General features: G+C 45.6%; 1 protein-coding gene across 2 annotated transcripts in view; it reads left to right on the top strand.

Annotated features, from left to right (window-relative positions):
• LOC124036678 (AT-rich interactive domain-containing protein 3A-like) overlaps positions 1 to 27,951 on the top strand; it is a 298,644-nt gene that overhangs the window by 212,685 nt on the left and 58,008 nt on the right. For both annotated transcript variants that reach the window (XM_046351527.1, XM_046351526.1), the window contains one exon: positions 2,384 to 2,456. In XM_046351527.1, the coding sequence (XP_046207483.1) occupies positions 2,384 to 2,456 (73 nt within the window). The remainder of the gene's footprint in view (positions 1 to 2,383; positions 2,457 to 27,951) is intronic.

Raw genomic sequence — 27,951 nt, 5'->3', positions numbered from 1 at the left:
AGACAGGGGAGGCTGGGAGGCAGGGAGGCAGGAAGGCTGGGGAGCTGGGAGGCTGGGAGGCAGGGAGGCTGGGAGGCAGGGAGGCTGGGAGGCTGGGAGGCAGGGAGGCTGGGAGGCTGGGAGGAAGGGAGGCTGGGAGGCTGGGAGGCTGGGGAGCTGGGAGGCAGGGATGCTGGGATGCTGGGAGGCTGGGGAGCTGGGAGGCTGGGAGGCTGGGGAGCTGGGAGGCAGGGAGGCAGGGGAGCTGGGATGCTGGGAGGCATGGAGGCTGGGAGGCTGGGAGGCTGGGGAGCTGGGAGGCAGGGAGGCTGGGGAGCTGAGAGGCAGGGAGGCAGGGAGGCTGGGAGGCAGGGAGGCAGGGGAGCTGGGAGGCAGGGAGGCTGGGAGGCATGGAGGCAGGGAGGCTGGGAGGCAGGGAGGCTGGGAGGCTGGGGAGCTGGGAGGCTGGGAGGCTGGGGAGCTGGGAGGCAGGGATGCTGGGAGGCTGGGAGGCAGGGAGGCTGGGGAGCTGGGAGGCAGGGAGGCTGGGAGGCAGGGAGGCTGGGAGGCAGGGAGGCATGGAGGCAGGGAGGCAGGGAGGCAGGGAGGCTGGGAGGCTGGGGAGCTGGGAGGCTGGGAGGCTGGGAGGCTGGGGAGCTGGGAGGCAGGGAGGCTGGGAGGCTGGGGAGCTGGGAGGCAGGGAGGCGGGGAGGCTGGGAGGCAGGGAGGCAGGGGAGCTGGGAGGCAGGGAGGCAGGGAGGCTGGGAGGCAGGGGAGCTGGGAGGCAGGGAGGCAGGGGAGGCAAGGGAGGCAGGGAGGCTGGGAGGCAGGGAGGCAGGGGAGGCTGGGAGGCAGGGGAGGCTGGGAGGCAGGGAGTGTGAGAACAGCTCTAATTGTTCCCTCCCTATGTGGATAAAATATTTGTCCATGATACTGTTCCTTCACAGAGGAGACACAGCGTCTGTTAGTTTCCAGCCACTCTGTTTCCTGATATTGGTCCTTCACAGAGGAGACACAGTGTCTGTTAGTTTCCAGCCACTCTGTTTCCAGATCACAAGATACTCTTTCTTATATGATAAATTTAGAACATTTACATTTACATTTAAGTCATTTAGCAGACGCTCTTATCCAGAGCGACTTACAAATTGGTGCATTCACCTTATGACATCCAGTGGAACAGTCACTTTACAATAGTGCATCTAAATCTTAAAGGGGGGGGGGGTGAGAAGGATTACTCAAGGTTACTCACAGATTGTCTTAAATCTGTAACAACAATTAGCAGATTCACATCTGCTCTTATTCACAAACAAAATATGTTTTTTTAAAGGTTTATGTGAACCAAATAATAGTAAATAGGTGTTAAAATAGTGACGACAGTCTGCATATGTTGTGTTTTGGTCTCCTTGTCTACTGTACCTTCCCTTTGGCGTTTTTGGAGGTACTTGTTGATAGTCATTTAATCGTGAATGTTGTTTTCTAAAACACTTCACAGTTTTGAAATGGCTTCAATACAGTAGAATACTCTTCAATACAGTAGTATACTCTTCGAAACAGTAGTATACTCTTCAATACAGTAGAATACTCTTCAATACAGTAGTATACTCTTCAATACAGTAGTATACACTTCAATACAGTAGTATACTCTTCAATACAGTAGAATACACTTCAATACAGTAGAATACACTCAATACAGTAGTATACTCTTCAATACAGTAGAATACACTTCAATACAGTAGTATACTCTTCAATACAGTAGAATACACTTCAATACAGTAAAATACACTTCAATACAGTAGTATACTCTTCAATACAGTAGAATACACTTCAATACAGTAGAATACACCTCAATACAGTAGAATACTCTTCAATACAGTAGAATACACTTCAATACAGTAGTATACTCTTCAATACAGTAGAATACACTTCAATTCAGTAGAATCTACTTCAATACAGTAGTATACTCTTCAATACAGTAGAATACACTTCAATACAGTAGAATACACCTCAATACAGTAGTATACTCTTCAATACAGTAGAATACACTTCAATACAGTAGTATACTCTTCAATACAGTAGAATACACCTCAATACAGTAGTATACTCTTCAATACAGTAGAATACACTTCAATACAGTAGTATACTCTTCAATACAGTAGAATACACTTCAATACAGTAGTATACTCTTCAATACAGTAGTATACACTTCAATACAGTAGAATACACTTCAATACAGTAGTATACTCTTCAATACAGTAGTATACACTTCAATACAGTAGATTAAACGAATGGAAATAACATGAATGAATGTTTCAATGATCTTCTTGGTGTGATTGTTTTGTCCATGAAATGGTTGCCCTGAGGCCAGGTTTAATCAGATTGTGTCCCTCCCCTTCTTGTCTTCTAGTTGTACGAGTTGGATAACGATGACAAGAGGAAAGAGTTTCTTGATGACCTCTTCAGTTTTATGCAGAAGAGAGGTGAGTTGTTATTAATATATAATCATTATATAATCATACTAATAGCTGAGGGGAGGGGAGGGGAGGGGAGGGGAGGGAGGGGAGGGGAGGAGGGGAGGGGAGGGAGGGGAGGGGAGCTGAGGGGCTGAGGGGAGGGGAGGGGAGGGGAGGTGAGGGGAGCTGAGGTGAGGGAAGCTGAGGGGAGGTGAGTGGAGCTGAGGTGAGGGAAGCTGAGGGGAGGGGAGGGGAGGTGAGGGGAGCTGAGGGGAGGGGAGGGGAGGGGAGGGAGGGGAGGGGAGGGGAGGGGAGGGGAGGGGAGGGGAGGGGGGAGGGGAGGGAGGGGAGGGGAGGGGAGGTGAGGGGAGCTGAGGGGAGGGGAGGGGAGCTGAGGGGAGGGGAGGGGAGGGGAGGGGAGGGGAGGTGAGGGGAGCTGAGGTGAGGGAAGCTGAGGGGAGGGGAGGGGAGGTGAGGGGAGGGAAGCTGAGGGGAGGTGAGGGGAGCTGAGGTGAGGGAAGCTGAGGGGAGGTGAGGGGAGCTGAGGGGAGGGGAGGGGAGGTGAGGGGAGGGGAGGGGAGCTGAGGGGAGGGGAGGGGAGGTGAGGGGAGCTGAGGGGAGGGGAGGGGAGGTGAGGGGGGAGCTGAGGGGAGGGGAGGTGAGGGGAGCTGAGGTGAGGGAAGCTGAGGGGAGGGGAGGGGAGGTGAGGGGAGGGAAGCTGAGGGGAGGTGAGGGGAGCTGAGGTGAGGGAAGCTGAGGGGAGGTGAGGGGAGCTGAGGTGAGGGAAGCTGACGGGAGGTGAGGGGAGCTGAGGGGAGGTGAGGGGAGGGAAGCTGAGGGGAGGGGAGCTGAGGTGAGGGGAGGGGAGCTGAGGGGAGGTGAGGGAGCTGAGGTGAGGGAAGCTGAGGGGAGGTGAGGGGAGCTGAGGTGAGGGAAGCTGAGGGGAGGTGAGGGGAGCTGAGGTGAGGGAAGCTGAGGGGAGGTGAGGGGAGCTGAGGTGAGGGAAGCTGACGGGAGGTGAGGGGAGCTGAGGGGAGGTGAGGGAGGGAAGCTGAGGGGAGGGGAGGGGAGGGAAGCTGAGGGGAGGTGAGGGGAGCTGAGGTGAGGGGAGGGGAGGGAAGCTGAGGGGAGGTGAGCGGAGCTGAGGTGAGGGAAGCTGACGGGAGGTGAGGGGAGCTGAGCTGAGGGGAGGGAAGCTGAGGGGAGGTGAGGGGAGCTGAGGGGAGCTAAGGGGAGCTGAGGTGAGGGAAGCTGAGGGGAGGGGAGCTGAGGGGAGCTGAGGGGAGGGAAGCTGAGGGGAGGTGAGGGGAGCTGAGGGGAGGGAAGCTGAGGGGAGGTGAGGGGAGCTGAGGTGAGGGGAGGGGAGGGAAGCTGAGGGGAGGTGAGGGGAGCTGAGGTGAGGGAAGCTGACGGGAGGTGAGGGGAGCTGAGCTGAGGGGAGGGGGGAGGGGAGGCGAGGGGAGCTGAGCTGAGGGGAGCTGAGGGGAGGTGAGAGGAGCTGAGCTGAGGGGAGGGGAGGGAAGCTGAGGGGAGAGGGGGGGGGGCTGAGGGGAGGGGAGGAACGGAGGGTAGTGGAAATGTTTATGTTCCAAATGACACTCTATTCCCTAGATGGAGTAGTAGACCTCTTTTGAACAGTCAGCCCACACAACAGATCTGTAGCCTAATAAACTGTATGATTTCCAGAGGACCACACAATATCGTGTGACTCCAAGTTTACTTCCATATGATGGTTATTAGATCAATATTTGTGTCCCACGTTGTCTAGCGTATTTAGTTTTGTCAACATTTGTGAAATGTTTTATACTTTGCGCGTATGAAAAGGATGAATGGAAACCTGGTAAGTGACAACACTATAATTTTGAGAACAGGACTGTGTTTTATTTTGTTATTTTGGGGTGTAAGATGTTATGTTAAAGTTTAGTGAAAATTGTTTCTATAAGATTAGTTTTTACATTTGTGGTATGCCGTCTTTAAATAGTATTATTTATGTTCTTGTAAATCATGGATTAGTTAGAGTAAAGTGGAAGAAATAAACATATTATATAATATTAGTTTAAGGTGTAACCCAGTCCTCATGGGACATAACAAATTAAGCTATTACTAACTGTGGCTTGAAAGATGATGCAATTGTTTTTGACCCGTGTTTAAGTAAAGGAACAATACCCTTCAGTGATTGGTTGTTCGCCTCACACTAAAGCAAAGGCCACACCAACTATGTAACAGCGGGGATCCAGATCAATGATCTCTACTCTCAGTCTGGAAATCAATCACAACTTTCTGACAAACATCGTAAGAAATGTGAAAGAAATTAGTACATTAGACATGTTTAGTTCAAACTGTCATCGTGCATTCAGCCTCTGACATATGCCTTTATATGGTGCTAGTGTCCTATATAGTGCACTACTTTAGACCAGGGCCCTATTCCCTATATAGTGCACTACTTTAGACCAGGGCCCTATTCCCTATATAGTGCACTACTTTAGACCAGAGCCCTATTCCCTATATAGTGCACTACTTTAGACCAGAGCCCTATTCCCTTTATAGTACACTACTTTAGACCAGAGCCCTATTCCCTATATAGTGCACTACTTTAGACCAGAGCCCTATTCCCTATATAGTGCACTACTTTAGACCAGAGCCCTATTCCCTATATAGTGCACTACTTTAGACCAGAGCCCTATTCCCTATATAGTGCACTACTTTAGACCAGGGCCCTATTCCCTATATAGTGCACTACTTTAGACCAGAGCCCTATTCCCTATATAGTGCACTACTTTAGACCAGAGCCCTATTCTCTATATAGTGCACTACTTTAAACCAGAGCCCTATTCCCTATATAGTGCACTTCTTCCCTACCTACAGTATGCTGCTGTTACTGTCTATTATCTATCCTTTACCCCTACCTACAGTATACTGCTGTTACTGTCTATTATCTATCCTTGACCCCTACCTACAGTATACTGCTGTTACTGTCTATCTATCCTTTACCCCTACCTACAGTATACTGCTGTTACTGTCTATTATCTATCCTTTACCCCTACCTACAGTATACTGCTGTTACTGTCTATTATCTATCCTTTACCCCTACCTACAGTATACTGCTGTTACTGTCTATTATCTATCCTTTACCCCTACCTACAGTATACTGCTGTTACTGTCTATTATCTATCCTTTACCTACAGTATACTGCTGTTACTGTCTATTATCTATCCTTTACCCCTACCTACAGTATACTGCTGTTACTGTCTATTATCTATCATTTACCTACAGTATACTGCTGTTACTGTCTATTATCTATCCTTTACCCCTACCTACAGTATACTGCTGCTACTGTCTATTATCTATCCTTTACCCCTACCTACAGTATACTGCTGTTACTGTCTATTATCTATCCTGTTGTCTAGTCACTTTACACCTACCTATATGTGCATATCTTCCTCAATTATCTCGTAGTACATCGACACAGTACTGGTACTCTGTGTATATATCCAAGTTATCGGATTTATTATGATTTTAATATTATTTCTCTATTTTCACTGATAGTCTACACCTGTTGTTTATGAAGCATTTCCCTGTTAGTCTACACCTGTTGTTTACCAAGCATTTCACTGTTAGTCTACACCTGTTGTTTACCAAGCATTTCCCTGTTAGTCTACACCTGTTGTTTACCAAGCATTTCCCTGTTAGTCTACATCTGTTGTTTACCAAGCATTTCCCTGTTAGTCTACACCTGTTGTTTACCAAGCATTTCCATGTTAGTCTACACCTGTTGCTTACCAAGCATTTCACTGTTAGTCTACACCTGTTGTTTACCAAACATTTCCCTGTTAGTCTACACCTGTTGTTTACCAAGCATTTCCCTGTTAGTCTACACCTGTTGTTTACCAAGCATTTCCATGTTAGTCTACACCTACCAAGCATTTCACTGTTAGTTACACCTGTTGTTTACCAAACATTTCACTGTTAGTCAACACCTGTTGTTTACCAAGCATTTCACTGTTAGTCAACACCTGTTGTTTACCAAGCATTTCCATGTTAGTCTACACCTGTTGTTTACCAAGCATTTCACTGTTAGTCAACACCTGTTGTTTACCAAGCATTTCCATGTTAGTCTACACCTGTTGTTTACCAAGCATTTCACTGTTAGTCAACACCTGTTGTTTACCAAGCATTTCCATGTTAGTACACCTGTTGCTTACCAGCATTTCACTGTTAGTCAACACCTGTTGTTTACCAAGCATTTCACTGTTAGTCTACACCTGTTGTTTACCAAGCATTTCCATGTTAGTCTACACCTGTTGTTTACCAAGCATTTCACTAGTCAACACCTGTTGTTTACCAAGCATTTCCATGTTAGTCTACACCTGTTGCTTACCATTTCACTGTTAGTCAACACCTGTTGTTTACCAAGCATTTCACTGTTAGTCTACACCTGTTGTTTAAAGCATTTCCATGTTAGTCTATGTTGCTTACCACTTTCACTGTTAGTCTACACCTGTTGTTTACCAAGCATTTCCATGTTAACACCTGTTGCTTACCCGCATTTCACTGTTAGTCTACACCTGTTGTTTACCAAACATTTCCCTGTTAGTCTACACCTGTTGTTTACCAAGCATTTCTCTGTTAGTCTACACCTGTTGTTTACCAAGCATTTCCATGTTAGTCTACACCTGTTGCTTACCAAGCATTTCACTGTTAGTCTACACCTGTTGTTTACCAAACATTTCACTGTTAGTCTACACCTGTTGTTTACCAAGCATTTCACTGTTAGTCTACACCTGTTGTTTACCAAGCATTTCACTGTTAGTCTACACCTGTTGTTTACCAAACATTTCACTGTTAGTCAACACCTGTTGTTTACCAAGCATTTCACTGTTAGTCTACACCTGTTGCTTACTAAGCATTTCACTGTTAGTCTACACCTGTTGTTTACCAAGCATTTCACTGTTAGTCTACACCTGTTGCTTACCAAGCATTTCACTGTTAGTCAACACCTGTTGCTTACCAAGCATTTCCATGTGACAAATACAATTTGATTTGACTTTACTTTACTTTACTGTGGCATTTCACTTTATGTGGTTGTTGATGAACACTAGTGTTGTGTCATTTACAATATAAAATAAACTAAATAAATAGTGTGTTTGTATGTCACGTTTTGACCTTTATTATGAGTTTATCAGTCTATGTTCTGTCTTTATTTAGTATGGTCAGGGCGTGAGTTGGGGTGGGCAGTCTATGTTCTGTCTTTATTTAGTTTGGTCAGGGTGTGAGTTGGGGTGGGCAGTCTATGTTCTGTCTTTATTTAGTTTGGTCAGGGTGTGAGTTAGGGTGGGCAGTCTATGTTTTGTCTTTATTTAGTTTGGTCAGGGTGTGAGTTAGGGTGGGCAGTCTATGTTTTGTCTTTATTTAGTTTGGTCAGGGTGTGAGTTAGGGTGGGCAGTCTATGTTCTGTCTTTATTTAGTTTGGTCAGGGCGTGAGTTGGGGTGGGCAGTCTATGTTCTGTCTTTATTTAGTATGGTCAGGGCGTGAGTTAGGGTGGGCAGTCTATGTTCTGTCTTTATTTAGTATGGTCAGGGTGTGAGTTAGGGTGGGCAGTCTATGTTCTGTCTTTATTTAGTATGGTCAGGGTGTGAGTTAGGGTGGGCAGTCTATGTTTTGTCTTTATTTAGTTTGGTCAGGGTGTGAGTTAGGGTGGGCAGTCTATGTTCTGTCTTTATTTAGTATGGTCAGGGTGTGAGTTAGGGTGGGCAGTCTATGTTCTGTCTTTATTTAGTTTGGTCAGGGCGTGAGTTGGGGTGGGCAGTCTATGTTTTGTCATTATTTAGTATGGTCAGGGCGTGAGTTGGGGTGGGCAGTCTATGTTCTGTCTTTATTTAGTTTGGTCAGGGTGTGAGTTGGGGTGGGCAGTCTATGTTTTGTCTTTATTTAGTTTGGTCAGGGTGTGAGTTGGGGTGGGCAGTCTATGTTTTGTCTTTATTTAGTATGGTCAGGGTGTGAGTTGGGGTGGGCAGTCTATGTTCTGTCTTTATTTAGTATGGTCAGGGTGTGAGTTAGGTGGGCAGTCTATGTTTTGTCTTTATTTAGTATGGTCAGGGTGTGAGTTGGGGTGGGCAGTCTATGTTTTGTCTTTATTTAGTTTGGTCAGGGTGTGAGTTGGGGTGGGCAGTCTATGTTCTGTCTTTATTTAGTATGGTCAGGGCTGAGTTAGGGTGGGCAGTCTATGTTTTGTCTTTATTTAGTATGGTCAGGGTGTGAGTTGAGGTGGGCAGTCTATGTTCTGTCTTTATTTAGTATGGTCAGGGTGTGAGTTGGGGTGGGCAGTCTATGTTCTGTCTTTATTTAGTATGGTCAGGGTGTGAGTTGGGGTGGGCAGTCTATGTTCTGTCTTTATTTAGTATGGTCAGGGTGTGAGTTAGGGTGGGCAGTCTATGTTTTGTCTTTATTTAGTATGGTCAGGGTGTGAGTTGGGGTGGGCAGTCTATGTTTTGTCTTTATTTAGTATGGTCAGGGTGTGAGTTGGGGTGGGCAGTCTATGTTCTGTCTTTATTTAGTATGGTCAGGGTGTGAGTTAGGGTGGGCAGTCTATGTTCTGTCTTTATTTAGTATGGTCAGGGTGTGAGTTGGGGTGGGCAGTCTATGTTCTGTCTTTATTTAGTATGGTCAGGGTGTGAGTTGGGGTGGGCAGTCTATGTTCTGTCTTTATTTAGTATGGTCAGGGTGTGAGTTGGGGTGGGCAGTCTATGTTCTGTCTTTATTTAGTATGGTCAGGGTGTGAGTTAGGGTGGGCAGTCTATGTTTTGTCTTTATTTAGTATGGTCAGGGTGTGAGTTGGGGTGGGCAGTCTATGTTTTGTCTTTATTTAGTATGGTCAGGGTGTGAGTTGGGGTGGGCAGTCTATGTTCTGTCTTTATTTAGTATGGTCAGGGTGTGAGTTAGGGTGGGCAGTCTATGTTTTGTCTTTATTTAGTATGGTCAGGGTGTGAGTTGGGGTGGGCAGTCTATGTTTTGTCTTTATTTAGTTTGGTCAGGGTGTGAGTTGGGGTGGGCAGTCTATGTTCTGTCTTTATTTAGTATGGTCAGGGCGTGAGTTAGGGTGGGCAGTCTATGTTTTGTCTTTATTTAGTATGGTCAGGGTGTGAGTTGGGGTGGGCAGTCTATGTTCTGTCTTTATTTAGTATGGTCAGGGTGTGAGTTGGGGTGGGCAGTCTATGTTCTGTCTTTATTTAGTATGGTCAGGGCGTGAGTTGGGGTGGGCAGTCTATGTTCTGTCTTTATTTAGTATGGTCAGGGCGTGAGTTGGGGTGGGCAGTCTATGTTCTGTCTTTATTTAGTATGGTCAGGGCGTGAGTTAGGGTGGGCAGTCTATGTTCTGTCTTTATTTAGTATGGTCAGGGCGTGAGTTGGGGTGGGCAGTCTATGTTCTGTCTTTATTTAGTTTGGTCAGGGTGTGAGTTAGGGTGGGCAGTCTATGTTCTGTCTTTATTTAGTATGGTCAGGGCGTGAGTTGGGGTGGGCAGTCTATGTTTTGTCTTTATTTAGTATGGTCAGGGCGTGAGTTAGGGTGGGCAGTCTATGTTCTGTCTTTATTTAGTATGGTCAGGGCGTGAGTTGGGGTGGGCAGTCTATGTTTTGTCTTTATTTAGTATGGTCAGGGTGTGAGTTAGGGTGGGCAGTCTATGTTCTGTCTTTATTTAGTATGGTCAGGGCGTGAGTTAGGGTGGGCAGTCTATGTTCTGTCTTTATTTAGTATGGTCAGGGCGTGAGTTAGGGTGGGCAGTCTATGTTCTGTCTTTATTTAGTATGGTCAGGCGTGAGTTAGGGTGGGCAGTCTATGTTCTGTCTTTATTTAGTATGGTCAGGGTGTGAGTTAGGTGGGCAGTCTATGTTCTGTCTTTATTTAGTTTGGTCAGGGTGTGAGTTGGGGTGGGCAGTCTATGTTCTGTCTTTATTTAGTTTGGTCAGGGTGTGAGTTAGGGTGGGCAGTCTATGTTCTGTCTTTATTTAGTATGGTCAGGGTGTGAGTTGGGGTGGGCAGTCTATGTTTTGTCTTTATTTAGTATGGTCAGGGTGTGAGTTGGGGTGGGCAGTCTATGTTCTGTCTTTATTTAGTATGGTCAGGGTGTGAGTTGGGGTGGGCAGTCTATGTTCTGTCTTTATTTAGTATGGTCAGGGTGTGAGTTGGGGTGGGCAGTCTATGTTCTGTCTTTATTTAGTATGGTCAGGGTGTGAGTTGGGGTGGGCAGTCTATGTTCTGTCTTTATTTAGTATGGTCAGGGTGTGAGTTAGGGTGGGCAGTCTATGTTTTGTCTTTATTTAGTATGGTCAGGGTGTGAGTTGGGGTGGGCAGTCTATGTTTTGTCTTTATTTAGTATGGTCAGGGTGTGAGTTGGGGTGGGCAGTCTATGTTCTGTCTTTATTTAGTATGGTCAGGGTGTGAGTTAGGTGGGCAGTCTATGTTTTGTCTTTATTTAGTATGGTCAGGGTGTGAGTTGGGGTGGGCAGTCTATGTTTTGTCTTTATTTAGTTTGGTCAGGGTGTGAGTTGGGGTGGGCAGTCTATGTTCTGTCTTTATTTAGTATGGTCAGGGCGTGAGTTAGGGTGGGCAGTCTATGTTTTGTCTTTATTTAGTATGGTCAGGGTGTGAGTTGGGGTGGGCAGTCTATGTTCTGTCTTTATTTAGTATGGTCAGGGTGTGAGTTGGGGTGGGCAGTCTATGTTCTGTCTTTATTTAGTATGGTCAGGGCGTGAGTTGGGGTGGGCAGTCTATGTTCTGTCTTTATTTAGTATGGTCAGGGCGTGAGTTGGGGTGGGCAGTCTATGTTCTGTCTTTATTTAGTATGGTCAGGGCGTGAGTTAGGTGGGCAGTCTATGTTCTGTCTTTATTTAGTATGGTCAGGGCGTGAGTTGGGGTGGGCAGTCTATGTTCTGTCTTTATTTAGTTTGGTCAGGGTGTGAGTTAGGGTGGGCAGTCTATGTTCTGTCTTTATTTAGTATGGTCAGGGCGTGAGTTGGGGTGGGCAGTCTATGTTTTGTCTTTATTTAGTATGGTCAGGGCGTGAGTTAGGGTGGGCAGTCTATGTTCTGTCTTTATTTAGTATGGTCAGGCGTGAGTTGGGGTGGGCAGTCTATGTTTTGTCTTTATTTAGTATGGTCAGGGTGTGAGTTAGGGTGGGCAGTCTATGTTCTGTCTTTATTTAGTATGGTCAGGGCGTGAGTTAGGGTGGGCAGTCTATGTTCTGTCTTTATTTAGTATGGTCAGGGCGTGAGTTAGGGTGGGCAGTCTATGTTCTGTCTTTATTTAGTATGGTCAGGGCGTGAGTTAGGGTGGGCAGTCTATGTTCTGTCTTTATTTAGTATGGTCAGGGTGTGAGTTAGGGTGGGCAGTCTATGTTCTGTCTTTATTTAGTTTGGTCAGGGTGTGAGTTGGGGTGGGCAGTCTATGTTCTGTCTTTATTTAGTTTGGTCAGGGTGTGAGTTAGGGTGGGCAGTCTATGTTCTGTCTTTATTTAGTATGGTCAGGGTGTGAGTTGGGGTGGGCAGTCTATGTTTTGTCTTTATTTAGTATGGTCAGGGTGTGAGTTGGGGTGGGCAGTCTATGTTCTGTCTTTATTTAGTATGGTCAGGGTGTGAGTTAGGGTGGGCAGTCTATGTTCTGTCTTTATTTAGTATGGTCAGGGTGTGAGTTGGGGTGGGCAGTCTATGTTCTGTCTTTATTTAGTATGGTCAGGGCGTGAGTTGGGGTGGGCAGTCTATGTTCTGTCTTTATTTAGTATGGTCAGGGCGTGAGTTAGGGTGGGCAGTCTATGTTTTGTCTTTATTTAGTTTGGTCAGGGCGTGAGTTGGGGTGGGCAGTCTATGTTCTGTCTTTATTTAGTATGGTCAGGGCGTGAGTTAGGGTGGGCAGTCTATGTTCTGTCTTTATTTAGTATGGTCAGGGCGTGAGTTAGGGTGGGCAGTCTATGTTTTGTCTTTATTTAGTATGGTCAGGGTGTGAGTTATGGGCAGTCTATGTTCTGTCTTTATTTAGTATGGTCAGGGCGTGAGTTAGGGTGGGCAGTCTATGTTCTGTCTTTATTTAGTATGGTCAGGGTGTGAGTTGGGGTGGGCAGTCTATGTTCTGTCTTTATTTAGTATGGTCAGGGTGTGAGTTGGGGTGGGCAGTCTATGTTTTGTCTTTATTTAGTATGGTCAGGGCGTGAGTTGGGGTGGGCAGTCTATGTTCTGTCTTTATTTAGTTTGGTCAGGGCGTGAGTTGGGGTGGGCAGTCTATGTTCTGTCTTTATTTAGTATGGTCAGGGTGTGAGTTAGGGTGGGCAGTCTATGTTCTGTCTTTATTTAGTATGGTCAGGGTGTGAGTTAGGGTGGGCAGTCTATGTTCTGTCTTTATTTAGTATGGTCAGGGCGTGAGTTAGGGTGGGCAGTCTATGTTCTGTCTTTATTTAGTATGGTCAGGGTGTGAGTTGGGGTGGGCAGTCTATGTTTTGTCTTTATTTAGTTTGGTCAGGGCGTGAGTTAGGGTGGGCAGTCTATGTTCTGTCATTATTTAGTATGGTCAGGGTGTGAGTTGGGGTGGGCAGTCTATGTTTTGTCATTATTTCGTTTGGTCAGGGCGTGAGTTGGGGTGGGCAGTCTATGTTTTGTCTTTATTTAGTATGGTCAGGGCGTGAGTTGGGGTGGGCAGTCTTTGTTTTGTCTTTATTTAGTTTGGTCAGGGTGTGAGTTGGGGTGGGCAGTCTATGTTTTGTCTTTATTTAGTATGGTCAGGGTGTGAGTTAGGGTGGGCAGTCTATGTTCTGTCTTTATTTAGTATGGTCAGGGTGTGAGTTAGGGTGGGCAGTCTATGTTTTGTCATTATTTTGTTTGGTCAGGGCGTGAGTTGGGGTGGGCAGTCTTTGTTTTGTCTTTATTTAGTTTGGTCAGGGTGTGAGTTAGGGTGGGCAGTCTATGTTCTGTCTTTATTTAGTTTGGTCAGGGTGTGAGTTAGGGTGGGCAGTCTATGTTTTGTCATTATTTCGTTTGGTCAGGGCGTGAGTTGGGGTGGGCAGGCTATGTTTGTTTTTCTATGATTTGGAGATTTCTATGTTTCGGCCTAGTATGGTTCTCAATCAGAGGCAGGTGTCGTTAGTTGTCTCTGATTGAGAATCATACTTAGGTAGCCTGGTTGTCTCTGATTGAGAATCATACTTAGGTAGCCTGGTTGTCTCTGATTGAGAATCATACTTAGGTAGCCTGGTTGTCTCTGATTGAGAATCATACTTAGGTAGCCTGGTTGTCTCTGATTGAGAAGCATACTTAGGTAGCCTGGTTGTCTCTGATTGAGAATCATACTTAGGTAGCCTGGTTGTCTCTGATTGAGAACCATACTTAGGTAGCCTGGTTGTCTCTGATTGAGAATCATACTTAGGTAGCCTGGTTGTCTCTGATTGAGAATCATACTTAGGTAGCCTGGTTGTCTCTGATTGAGAATCATACTTAGGTAGCCTGGTTGTCTCTGATTGAGAATCATACTTAGGTAGCCTGGTTGTCTCTGATTGAGAAGCATACTTAGGTAGCCTGGTTGTCTCTGATTGAGAATCATACTTAGGTAGCCTGGTTGTCTCTGATTGAGAACCATACTTAGGTAGCCTGGTTGTCTCTGATTGAGAATCATACTTAGGTAGCCTGGTTGTCTCTGATTGAGAACCATACTTCGGTAGCCTGGTTGTCTCTGATTGAGAATCATACTTAGGTAGCCTGGTTGTCTCTGATTGAGAATCATACTTCGGTAGCCTGGTTGTCTCTGATTGAGAATCATACTTAGGTAGCCTGGTTGTCTCTGATTGAGAATCATACTTAGGTAGCCTGGTTGTCTCTGATTGAGAATCATACTTAGGTAGCCTGGTTGTCTCTGATTGAGAATCATACTTAGGTAGCCTGGTTGTCTCTGATTGAGAATCATACTTAGGTAGCCTGGTTGTCTCTGATTGAGAATCATACTTAGGTAGCCTGGTTGTCTCTGATTGAGAATCATACTTAGGTAGCCTGGTTGTCTCTGATTGAGAATCATACTTAGGTAGCCTGGTTGTCTCTGATTGAGAATCATACTTAGGTAGCCTGGTTGTCTCTGATTGAGAATCATACTTAGGTAGCCTGGGTTTCGCTGTTGGTTTGTGGGTGTTTGTTTCCATGTCTGTGTTTGTTTCACCACACGGTACTGTTTCGGTTTTCGTTCGTTTCACGTTCATTGTTTTTGTATTTATAGTGTTCAGTTTATGTTTTTTAAATAAACAACCATGGACACTTACCACGCTGCACATTGGTCCTCCGATCCTTCTCGCCTCTCCTCCTCAGATGAAGAGGAGGAAGAAATCAGCCGTTACAGTGTGTGTGTGTGTGTGTGTGTGTGTGTGTGTGTGTGTGTGTGTGTGTGTGTGTGTGTGTGTGTGTGTGTGTGTGTGTGTGTGTGTGTGTGTGTGTGTGTGTGTGTGTGTGTGTGTGTGTGTGTGTGTGTTTCAGTAGCTAGACTAAGTTGATCCAGGTATAGTCAATTACTAGGGCTTATGACCTTATGGATTGTTGCCCAACTGTTCAATTACCAATTGATTTAGGATTTAGGAAGATGGCAGAGAGAGCTATTGTCACAGCTGGTAGAGAGAGAGAGACATTGTCAGAGCTGGTAGAGAGAGAGACATTGTCAGAGCTGGCAGAGAGAGAGAGACATTGTCAGAGTTGACAGAGAGAGACATTGTCAAAGCTGGTAGAGAGAGAGACATTGTCAGAGCTGACAGAGAGAGACATTGTCAGAGTTGACAGAGAGAGACATTGTCAAAGCTGGTAGAGAGAGAGACATTGTCAGAGTTGACAGAGAGAGACATTGTCAGAGTTGACAGAGAGAGACATTGTCAAATCTGGTAGAGAGAGACATTGTCAGAGCTGGCAGAGAGAGAGAGACATTGTCAGAGCTGGCAGAGAGAGAGACATTGTCAGAGCTGGTAGAGAGAGAGAGACATTGTCAGAGCTGGTAGAGAGAGAGAGACATTGTCAGAGCTGGTAGAGAGAGACATTGTCAGAGCTGGTAGAGAGAGACATTGTCAGAGCTGGTAGAGAGAGAGAGACATTGTCAGAGCTGTCAGAGAGAGAGACATTGTCAGAGCTGGTAGAGAGAGACATTGTCAGAGCTGGTAGAGAGAGACATTGTCAGAGCTGGTAGAGAGAGAGAGACATTGTCAGAGCTGGTAGAGAGAGAGAGACATTGTCAGAGTTGACAGAGAGAGAGAGACATTGTCAGAGCTGGCAGAGAGAGAGAGACATTGTCACAGCTGGTAGAGAGAGAGAGACATTGTCAGAGCTGGTAGAGAGAGACATTGTCAGAGTTGACAGAGAGAGAGAGACATTGTCAGAGTTGACAGAGAGAGAGAGACATTGTCAGAGCTGGCAGAGAGAGAGACATTGTCAGAGCTGGCAGAGAGAGAGACATTGTCAGAGCTGGCAGAGAGAGAGACATTGTCAGAGCTGGCAGAGAGAGAGACATTGTCAGAGTTGACAGAGAGAGAGACATTGTCAGTTGACAGAGAGAGAGACATTGTCAGAGCTGGTAGAGAGAGAGAGACATTGTCAGAGCTGGTAGAGAGAGAGAGACATTGTCAGAGCTGGTAGAGAGAGAGAGACATTGTCAGAGCTGGTAGAGAGAGACATTGTCAGAGCTGGTAGAGAGAGACATTGTCAGAGCTGGCAGAGAGAGACATTGTCAGAGCTGGTAGAGAGAGACATTGTCAGAGCTGGCAGAGAGAGAGAGACATTGTCAGAGCTGGTAGAGAGAGACATTGTCAGAGCTGGTAGAGAGAGACATTGTCAGAGTTGGTAGAGAGAGACATTGTCAGAGCTGGTATAGAGAGAGACATTGTCAGAGCTGGTAGAGAGAGAGAGACATTGTCAGAGCTGGTAGAGAGAGAGACATTGTCAGAGCTGGTAGAGAGAGAGAGACATTGTCAGAGCTGGTAGAGAGAGAGACATTGTCAGAGCTGGTAGAGAGAGAGACATTGTCAGAGCTGGTAGAGAGAGAGAGACATTGTCAGAGCTGGTATAGAGAGAGAGACATTGTCAGAGCTGGTAGAGAGAGACATTGTCAGAGCTGGTAGAGAGAGAGAGACATTGTCAGAGCTGGTAGAGAGAGAGAGACATTGTCAGAGCTGGTAGAGAGAGACATTGTCAGAGCTGGCAGAGAGATGGTTCATCATCAGTATCTGCAGTATCTCAGTCTGTCTTTAAGACTTAATCAGAGTGGTCTGTTTCTCTACCGGATTCGTCCAAAAAATCAATGTCTCTCCATCACTGTCATCTGGCTAAAGGGTGTCAATAACGGAATGGCTGAAATTCTAATATTGGCCTCCTAACACACATACACAGGAGAGGAGAGGAGAGGAGAGGAGAGGAGAGGAGAGGAGAGGAGAGGAGAGGAGAGGAGAGGAGAGGAGAGAGAGGAGAGGAGAGGGAGAGGGAGAGGAGAGGAGGAGAGGGAGGAGAGGAGAGGAGAGGAGAGGAGAGGAGAGGAGAGAGGGAGAGGAGGAGAGGAGAGGAGAGGAGAGGAGAGGAGAGGAGAGGAGAGGAGAGGAGAGGAGAGGAGAGGAGAGGAGAGGAGAGGAGAGGAGAGGAGAGGAGAGGAGAGGAGAGGAGAGGAGAGGAGAGGAGATAATTTTGTTGTTTCCCCATTGGCTAGCCCTGGTGAAAACCGCCTTTGGCTAGCCCTGGTGAAAACCTCCTTTGGCTAGCCCTGGTGAAAACCTCCTTTGGCTAGCCCTGGTGAAAACCGCCTTTGGCTAGCCCTGGTGAAAACCTCATTTGGCTAGCCCTGGTGAAAACCGCCTTTGGCTAGCCCTGGTGAAAACCGCCTTTGGCTAGCCCTGGTGAAAACCGGCTTTGGCTAGCCCAGTTCCAACTCTATCTTGCAACAACACTTCAATTTGTCAGCTCTGTCTAAAATTCATCAGATTCCTCTTTTAGTTTGAACTCGTTTACTAGGAAATGGCTTTAGAAGCTTTTTTTGGGCCAATAAAATCTCTTGCTTCTCAAATCAAACCAAAACAAAACGTTATTGGTGACATACACGTGTTTAGCAGATGGTACTGCGGCTGTAGCGAAATGCTTGTGTTTCCAGCTCTGACAGTGCAGTAATATCTAACAAGTAATATCTAACAAGTAATATCTAACAATTACACAACAATACACACACATTTTAAGTAAAAGAATGGAGGTGTTTGCGATGAGATTATGCCTATACAGTACAAGTCTGGTCCTCCATATTGTCTGAATAACATAAAGATGTGTAGGCCAAACATGGGCTCTTTCTAAAGGTTTTCTATTTATGTGATCATGTCCATTGATTGAATGCTTCCTTGATGGGCTTGGGGGCCAGGTCATGTGTTCATGTGTTTACAATGGAGGACTCCTACCTGCGGCAACATGAAACAGGCCTGTAGTTATCTTTTTACACTCCACAGCATGCCCGTTTTGTGCTCCCGAGTGGCGCAGCGGTCTAGGGCACTGCATCTCAGTGCAAGAGGTGTCACTACAGTCCCTGGTTTGAATCCAGGCTGCATCACATCCGGCCGTGATTGGGAGTCCCGTAGTGCGGCGCACAACTGCCCCGGCGTCGTCCGGGTTTGGCCGGGTAGGCCCGTCATTGTGAATAATAATTTGTTCTTAACTGACTTGCCTAGTTAAATTAAAGGTTAAAATACAAAATAAACAAAGAGGCAAATCTGTGTGTCTCTCATAGCTTGGGATCTCAGACGGGTTTGAAAGAGAGAGGTTTGTAGTAAGTGTGTGTGTGTGTGTGTGTGTGTGTGTGTGTGTGTGTGTGTGTGTGTGTGTGTGTGTGTGTGTGTGTGTGTGTGTGTGTGTGTGTGTGTGTGTGTGTGTGTGTGCGTTGTTAAGGTTGTTAAGATGATGCAGTAACCTGCATCTTGTTAAGGTTGTTAAGATGATGCTCTCTTTCTTATACAGTAACCTACAATCTTAGAAAAAAGGAGCTAGAACCTAAAAGGGTTGTTTGGCTGTCACCATAGGATAACCATGGGAAGAACCCTTTATGGTTCCAGGTAGAACCCTTTATGGTTCCAGGTAGAACCCTTTATGGTTCCAGGTAGAACCCTTTATGGTTCCAGGTAGAACCCTTTATGGTTCCAGGTAGAACCCTTTATGGTTCCAAGTAGAACCCTTTTGAGTTCCATGTAGACCCTTTTCCACAGATGGTTCTATGTGGAACCCAAGATATTTCTACTTGGAACCAGAAAGGGTTCTACCTAGAACCAAAGAGGGTTCTCCTATGGGGACAGCCGAAGAACCCCTTTGGAACCCTTTTTCTTAAGAGTGTTCTCTCTCTGTCTCTACAGGATCATAGTTAGTCTGTGTTCTTTAACATAGATATAATATTATGTAACGTTACGCAGTCTGACATCCATCAACAGAACACCTTGTGTGTTCCATCAACAGAACACCTTGTGTGTTCCATCAACAGAACACCTTGTGTGTTCCATCAACAGAACACCTTGTGTGTTCCATCAACAGAACACCTTGTGTGTTCCATCAACAGAACACCTTGTGTGTTCCATCAACAGAACACCTTGTGTGTTCCATCAACAGAACACCTTGTGTGTTCCATCAACAGAACACCTTGTGTGTTCCATCAACAGAACACCTTGTGTGTTCCATCAACAGAACACCTTGTGTGTTCTATCAACAGAACACCTTGTGTGTTCTATCAACAGAACACCTTGTGTGTTCTAGGTTCTCAGAACCCTGGTTTGATTCATTCAACTTCTTTTTCATATTGCCGTTTCCATTAGAAAGACATACTATCTATAGCATCCTGTGGAACATTTGACAGTTTCCTATTTGACTGAGAGGCTAAACATGTTTCATGGTTTGAAAGGGACATGCTCCATATCCATACTCCAGCACAGGGTCCGTCAGTCTCTCCAGCACAGGGCCCGTCGGTCTCTCCAGCACAGGGCCCGTCGGTCTCTCCAGCACAGGGCCCGTCGGTCTCTCCAGCACAGGGCCCGTTGGTCTCTCCAGCACAGGGCCCGTCAGACTCTCCAGCACAGGGCCCGTCAGACTCTCCAGCACAGGGCCAGTCAGCCTCTACAGCACAGGGCCAGTCAGACTCTCCAGCACAGGGCCAGTCAGTCTCTACAGCACAGGGCCAGTCAGTCTCTACACCACAGGGCCAGTCAGACTCTCCAGCACAGGGCCAGTCAGTCTCTACAGCACAGGGCCAGTCAGTCTCTACAGCACAGGGCCAGTCAGTCTCTACACCACAGGGCCAGTCAGTCTCTACACCACAGGGCCAGTCAGTCTCTCCAGCACAGGGCCAGTCAGTCTCTACAGCACAGGGCCAGTCAGTCGTTACACCACAGGGCCAGTCAGCCTCTACAGCACAGGACCAGTCAGACTCTCCAGCACAGGGCCAGTCAGTCTCTACACCACAGGGCCAGTCAGTCTCTACACCACAAGGTCTGTCAGCCTCTACAGCACATTGCCAGTCAGTCACTCCAGCACAGGGCCAGTCAGTCTCTACACCACAGGGCCAGTCAGTCTCTACACCACAAGGCCTGTCATCCTCTACAGCACATTGCCAGTCAGACTCTCCAGCACAGGGCCAGTCAGTCTCTACAGCACAGGGCCAGTCAGCCTCTACAGCACAGGACCAGTCAGTCTCTCCAGCACAGGACCAGTCAGTCTCTACACCACAGGGTCAGTCAGTCTCTACACCACAGGGTCAGTCAGTCTCTACACCACAGGGCCAGTCAGTCTCTACACCACAGGGCCAGTCAGTCTCTACACCACAGGGCCAGTCAGTCTCTACACCACAGGGCCAGTCAGTCTCTCCAGCACAGGGCCAGTCAGTCTCTACAGCACAGGGCCAGTCAATCGTTACACCACAGGGCCAGTCAGCCTCTACAGCACAGGACCAGTCAGACTCTCCAGCACAGGGCCAGTCAGTCTCTACACCACAGGGCCAGTCAGTCTCTACACCACAAGGCCTGTCAGCCTCTACAGCACATTGCCAGTCAGTCTCTCCAGCACAGGGCCAGTCAGTCTCTACACCACAGGGCCAGTCAGTCTCTACACCACAAGGCCTGTCATCCTCTACAGCACATTGCCAGTCAGACTCTCCAGCACAGGGCCAGTCAGTCTCTACAGCACAGGGCCAGTCAGTCGTTACACCACAGGGCCAGTCAGCCTCTACAGCACAGGGCCAGTCAGTCGTTACACCACAGGGCCAGTCAGCCTCTACAGCACAGGACCAGTCAGTCTCTCCAGCACAGGGCCAGTCAGTCATTTGGCAGTAATAACCTCAACCAAACTTGTTCTGTAGTTGTGGATCAGACCTGCACAACGGTCAGGAGGAATTTTGGATCAATCCTCTTTACAAAACTGTTTCAGTTCAGCAATAATCTTGGGATGTCTGGTGTGATCCGCTCTCTTGAGGTCATTCCACAGCATTTGAGGTCCAGAAGGTGTATTTTCTTCTGTTGAAGCTATTCTGTTGTTGATTACTTCTGTATTTTTGGTCGTTGTCCTGTTGCGTCACCCAACTTCTGTTGAGCTTCAATTGGCAGACGGATAGCCTTACATTCTCCTGCAAAATGTCTTGATAAACTTGGGAATTCATTTTTCCGTCGATGATAGCAAGCTGTCCAGGTCCTGAGGCAGCAAAGCAGCCCCAAACCATGATGCTCCCTCCACCATACTTTACAGTTGGGATGAGGTTTTGATGTTGGTGTGCTGTGCCTTTTTTCTCTTCACACATGGTGGTCTGTGATCCTTCCAAACTAATCAACTGTAGTTTCATCTGTCCACAGAATAATTTGCCAGTAGTGCTGAACATCCAGGTGCACTTTTGCAAACTTCAGACGTGGAGCGATGTTTTTTTTTGGACAGTAGTGGCTTCTTCCGTGGTGTCCTCCCATGAACTCCATTCTTGTTTAGTGTTTTCCGTATCGTAGACTCGTCAACAGAGATGTTAGCATGTTCCAGAGATTTCAGTAAGTCTTTAGCTGACTCTCTAGGATTCTTCTTAACCTCATTGAGCATTCTGCTCTGTGCTCTTGCAGTCATCTTTGCAGGACGGCCTCTCATAGGGAGAGTAGCAACAGTGCTGAACTTTCTCCATTTATAGACAATTTGGCTTACCATGGACTGATGAACATTAAGGCTTTTAGAGATACTTTTGTAACCCTTTCCAGCTTTATATAAGTCTTAGGTCTTCTGAGATCTCTTTTGTTCGAGGCATGGTTCACATCAGGCAATGCTTCTTGTGAATAACAAACTCACATTTTGTGAGTGTTTTTGATAGGGAAAGGCAGCTCTAACCAACATCTCCAATCTCGTCTCATTGATTGGACTCCAGGTTAGCTGACTCCTGACTCCAATTAGCTTTTGGAGAAGTCATTAGCCTCGGGGGGTTCACATACTTTTTACAACCTACACTGTGAATGTTTAAATGATGTACTCAATATAGACAAGACAAATACAATAATTTGTGTGTTATTAGTTTAAGCACACTGTGTTTGAATATTGTTGGGACGTAGATGAAGATTCAGATCAAATTTGACGACCAATTAATGCAGAAATCCAGGTAATTCAATTCCACTATATTTATCACGAATCCTAACCGAGTGTGAGTTACACATGGATATCTGAACCTAATTCATAGATTGTACGGTGAGGGGGACTGCTGGACTGCATACAACTCATAAAGTTTAGACAGAAATGTACTGCAGTGGGGTTTATATTTGAAACAGTGGATGAATGGATTCAAGTGGGCTCAGCTTGAGTTTTCTGTTCAGAAAGTCAAATCTGATGCAGTCTAATCTGATGCAGTCTAATCTGGTGCAGTCTAATCTGGTGCAGTCTAATCTGATGCAGTCTAATCTGATGCAGTCTAATCTGGTGCAGTCTAATCTGATGAAGTCTAATCTGATGCAGTCTAATCTGGTGCAGTGTAATCTGGTGCAGTCTAATCTGGTGCAGTCTAATCTGGTGCAGTCTAATCTGATGAAGTCTAATCTGATGCAGTCTAATCTGGTGCAGTCTAATCTGGTGCAGTCTAATCTGGTGCAGTCCAATCTGGTGCAGTCTAATCTGGTGCAGTCTAATCTGGTGCAGTCTAATCTGGTGCAGTCTAATCTGGTGCAGTCTAATCTGATGCAGTCTAATCTGGTGCAGTCTAATCTGATGCAGTCTAATCTGGTGCAGTCTAATCTGGTGCAGTCCAATCTGGTGCAGTCTAATCTGGTGCAGTCTAATCTGGTGCAGTCTAATCTGGTGCAGTCTAATCTGGTGCAGTCTAATCTGATGCAGTCTAATCTGGTGCAGTCTAATCTGGTGCTGTCCAATCTGGTGCAGTCTAATCTGGTGCAGTCTAATCTGGTGCTGTCCAATCTGGTGCAGTCTAATCTGGTGCAGTTCCCTGTCCCCTTACACCCCCCCCCCCCCTTTGTTCAGGGACACATTATTCCATTTCTGTTAGTCACGTGTCTGTGGAACTTGTTTAGTTTATGTCTCAGTTGTTGAATCTTATGTTCATACAAATATTTACACAAGTTAAGTCTGCTGGAAATAAACGCAGTTGACAGTGAGAGGACAATTCTTTTTTTTGCTGAGTTTACCTCTAGCTGTTTTTTCGATACATCGGCAGCATAGAACAGTCGGGACGCTCAGGGTCTCTTAGTTAACAACAATATTAAGGAAGTCTCGAGCTTCTTAGAATAACTAATGATAAACTGTAGACCACACTATTTACCAAGAGAGCTTATCTAAACGACACAGAGGAAGTTTATCAATAGCCTCCTGGATTTTCTGCATTGACTCTTCTCTTTTGACTCATCACTTATACTGCTGTTACTGTCTATTATCTATCCTTTACCCCTACCTACAGTATACTGCTGTTACTGTCTATTATCTATCCTTTACCCCTACCTACAGTATACTGCTGTTACTGTCTATTATCTATCCTTTACCCCTACCTACAGTATACTGCTGTTACTGTCTATTATCTATCCTTTACCCCTACCTACAGTATACTGCTGTTACTGTCTATTATCTATCCTTTACCCCTACCTACAGTATACTGCTGTTACTGTCTATTATCTATCCTTTACCCCTACCTATACAGTATGTACATATCTACTTCAATTACCTCGTACCCTGCACATTGACTCAGTACTGATACCACGTGCAGCCAAGTTATCATAGACTCAGTACTGGTACTCTGTGTATATAACCAAGTTATCATAGACTCAGTACTGGTACTCTGTGTATATAACCAAGTTATCATAGACTCAGTACTGATACTCTGTGTATATAACCAAGTTATCATAGACTCAGTACTGGTACTCTGTGTATATAACAAAGTTATCATAGACTCAGTACTGGTACTCTGTGTATATAACCAAGTTATCATAGACTCAGTACTGGTACTCTGTGTATATAACCAAGTTATCATAGACTCAGTACTGATACTCTGTGTATATAACCAAGTTATCATAGACTCAGTTCTGGCATTCTGTGTATAAAACAGAGTTAATATTATTTCTCTATAGCATTTCACTGTTTGGTAAACACCAGGTGTAGACTAACAGTGAAATGTTTGGTAAACAACAGGTGTAGACTAACAGTGAAATGTTTGGTAAACAACAGGTGTAGACTAATAGTGAAATGTTTGGTAAACAACAGGTGTAGACTAACAGTGAAATGTTTGGTAAACAACAGGTGTAGACTAACAGTGAAATGTTTGGTAAACAACAGGTGTAGACTAACAGTGAAATGTTTGGTAAACAACAGGTGTAGACTAACAGTGAAATGTTTGGTAAACAACAGGTGTAGACTAACAGTGAAATGCTTGGTAAACAACAGGTGTTGTTGGTAAACAACTTGATTTGATTAGAACTTGATTTGATTTGACACACACACCTATATTTAGTGTAGATTCTTTGGTGTTAGTGAAATCACATGATGAGTCCAGAATGTCCCTGTATTGATCCAGTCATTGTTTAGTATCATTGATTCACTGCAGCGATGCTCATCTTCCTACAGGAAGCCTGTGATGAACCAAATCCTATTCATTTGACTGCTGAGTAACTACTATCTGACAGTCAGTAGCATACTATAAGCACAGTCACTTTGCTGGACTGCCGACTGTAGCTGCATCGCCTGCATTAAGAATCACTACATTGACTCTTAGAGTGCCACCAAGCAAGTGGCACCATGAAGACCAAGGAGCTCTCCAAACAGGTCAGGGACAAAGTTGTGGACAAGTACACATCATGGTTGGGTTATAAAAAAATATTTGAAACTTTGACCATCCCACGGAGCGCCATTAAATCCATTATTTAAAAATGTAAAAAATATGTCACCACAACAAACCTGCCAAGAGAGGGTCGCCCACCAAAACTCACGGACCAGGCAAGGAGGGCATTAATCAGAGAGGCAACAAAGAGACCAAAGATAACCCTGAAGGAGCTGCTAAGCTCCACAGCGGAGATTGGAGTATCTGTCCATAGGACCACTTTAAGCCGTACACTCCACAGAGATGGGTTTTATGGAAAAGTGGTCAGAAAAAAGCCATTGCTTGAAGAAAGAAATAATCAAATATGTTTGGTGTTCATCAAAAGGCATGTGGGAGACTCCACAAATATCTGGAAGGTTCTCTGGTTAGATGGGACTAAAATGTAGCTTTTTGGCCATCAAGGAAAACGCTATGTCTGGCGCAAACCCAACACCTCTCATCATCCCGAGAATACCATCCTCACAGTGAAGCATTTGTTCCCCGTGTATGGAATGATCCGCAGAACTCTCTGGTTGCCTCCAGGTCAGTTCAAGTTGTTGGTCGTGTTGAGGAATGTGATTTCTTCTTAAATTGATTGTCATATTTTGTGGTTTTATTACGTCGTATTTGAACGTTCTAAACTGTTTTCATGCTCTTCCACGTCTCACTAGAACAAGAGGCCTTGGTCTCAAAAGGTTCAATGTGTATTTGTATTTATTAATCATCCCCATCAGCTACTCCTCCTGGGGTTTACTATGGATCCCCATTAGTTCCTGCCAAGGCAACAGCTACTCTTCCTGGTGTTTATTATGGATCTCCATTAGTTCCTGCCAAGGCAGCAGCTACTCTTCCTGGGGTTTATTATGGATCCCCATTAGTTCCTGCCAAGGCAGCAGCTACTCTTCCTGGTGTTTATTATGGATCTCCATTAGTTCCTGCCAAGGCAGCAGCTACTCTTCCTGGTGTTTATTATGGATCTCCATTAGTTCCTGCCAAGGCAGCAGCTACTCTTCCTGGGGTTTATTATGGATCCCCATTAGTTCCTGCCAAGGCAACAGCTACTCTTCCTGGTGTTTATTATGGATCTCCATTAGTTCCTGCCAAGGCAGCAGCTACTCTTCCTGGGGTTTATTATGGATCCTCATTAGTTCCTGCCAAGGCAGCAGCTACTCTTCCTGGGGTTTATTATGGATCTCCATTAGTTCCTGCCAAGGCAGCAGCTACTCTTCCTGGGGTTTATTATGGATCCCCATTAGTTCCTGCCAAGGCAGCAGCTACTGTTCCTGGGGTTTATTATGGATCCCCATTAGTTCCTGCCAAGGCAGCAGTTACTCTTCCTGGGGTTTATTATGGATCCCCATTAGTTCCTGCCAATGCAGCAGCTACTCTTCCTGGGGTTTATTATGGATCCCCATTAGTTCCTGCCAAGGCAACAGCTACTCTTCCTGGTGTTTATTATGGATCCCCATTAGTTCCTGCCAATGCAGCAGCTACTCTTCCTGGGGTTTATTATGGATCCCCATTAGTTCCTGCCAAGGAAGCAGCTACTCTTCCTGGGGTTTATTATGGATCCCCATTAGTTCCTGTCAAGGCAGCAGCTACTCTTCCTGGGGTTTATTATGGATCCCCATTAGTTCCTGCCAAGGCAGCAGCTACTCTTCCTGGGATCTAAACACATTAAAACACTTACCTTACAGATAAAACAGTACATCATATAACATTACTACACCACTTCATATCTAAAATACAAAATGTATAATACCACCATACAACAATATTACAATGTATGTGGTGTACTAGTGCTCGTGTCTGTATCTTTTCAATAGGTTTTCCCTTAGCGTTCTTCTCTGTTGACTACTGCTTTAATTGATAATAATGGGAATAGTCAACTGCCTTGCTTTAATTCACCCGAATACTGGGAATAGTCAACTGCTTTGCTTTAATTCATAATAATGGGAATAGTCAACTGCTTTGCTTTAATTCATAATACTGGGAATAGTCAACTGCCTTGCTTTAATTCACCTGAATACTGGGAATAGTCAACTGCCTTGCTTTAATTCACCTGAATACTGGGAATAGTCAACTGCCTTGCTTTAATTCATAATAATGGGAATAGTCAACTGCTTTGCTTTAATTCATAATAATAATATATATAATAATAATATATGGGAATAGTCAACTGCTTTGCAGTAACAGGTAACTGCCAAAATAAAGGAACCACCAACATAAAGTGCATTTCCTTCCAGAGGGACATCAGATTCTGTAATATACTCTGAGAGTGAGACTGGGCTGAACATTGGCTCTCCTCCGACATCCAAACAGATTATATACAACCAGCGGGTTTTTTAGAGCGGAGAGGAAACGGGCTCTCACTGGCAAGAACAAAGTTGGTGGGCTCTGCTTTATGGTCAACACATTGTGGTCCTTCTGTAGCTCAGTTGGTAGAGCATGGCGCTTGTAATGCCAGAGTAGTGGGTTCGATCCCCGGGACCACCCATATGTAGAATGTATGCACACATGACTGTAAGTCGCTTTGGATAAAAGCGTCTGCTAAATGGCATATATTATTATTATTATTATTATTATGTTGGGATGGGGGAAACATACAGGAACTTCTGCTCTCCTGACTTGGAATATCGTCATGGCATCAAGGCGACACCAACAATGCTCTCAACGATCTTCATTGGACCCTAAATCAAAATGGAGGCTGCATACTCGGAGGTAGCGTTCATTGTTGCGTGGGACTTTAACGAAAGTTATTTGAGTTTCCTGCTCCCTAATTATTACCAACAAGTTGATTATCCAACTCGCAGGAAGGTGACACTTGACCACTGCTACACGCCTTTTCAACGTGGGTATAAGGCCCTCTCTTGCCCTCCTTTTGGTAAATCTGACCACAACTACAAATTTGCTTCTCCCCGCCTACAAACAAAGACTCAAGAGGGAAGTTCCGGTGATCATGTCTATACCGTGCTGGTCCGACCAATCATAATCCACGCTCCAAGACTGTTTTGATCACGTGGCCTGGAATATGTTCCAGATGTTCCAGACTTTACAATAGTGCATCTAAATCTTAAGGGGGGGGTGAGAGGGATTACTTATCCTATCCTAGGTATTCCCCACCTCTTTAAGGAATACCTAGGATAGGATAAGTAATCCCTCTCACCCCCCTTAAGATTTAGATGCACTATTGTAAAGTGACTGTT

This window comes from Oncorhynchus gorbuscha, linkage group LG05 (genome assembly GCF_021184085.1).
Source record: "Oncorhynchus gorbuscha isolate QuinsamMale2020 ecotype Even-year linkage group LG05, OgorEven_v1.0, whole genome shotgun sequence".
Lineage (NCBI taxonomy): Eukaryota > Metazoa > Chordata > Actinopteri > Salmoniformes > Salmonidae > Oncorhynchus > Oncorhynchus gorbuscha.
This window is presented reverse-complemented; position numbering and strand designations above follow the sequence as displayed.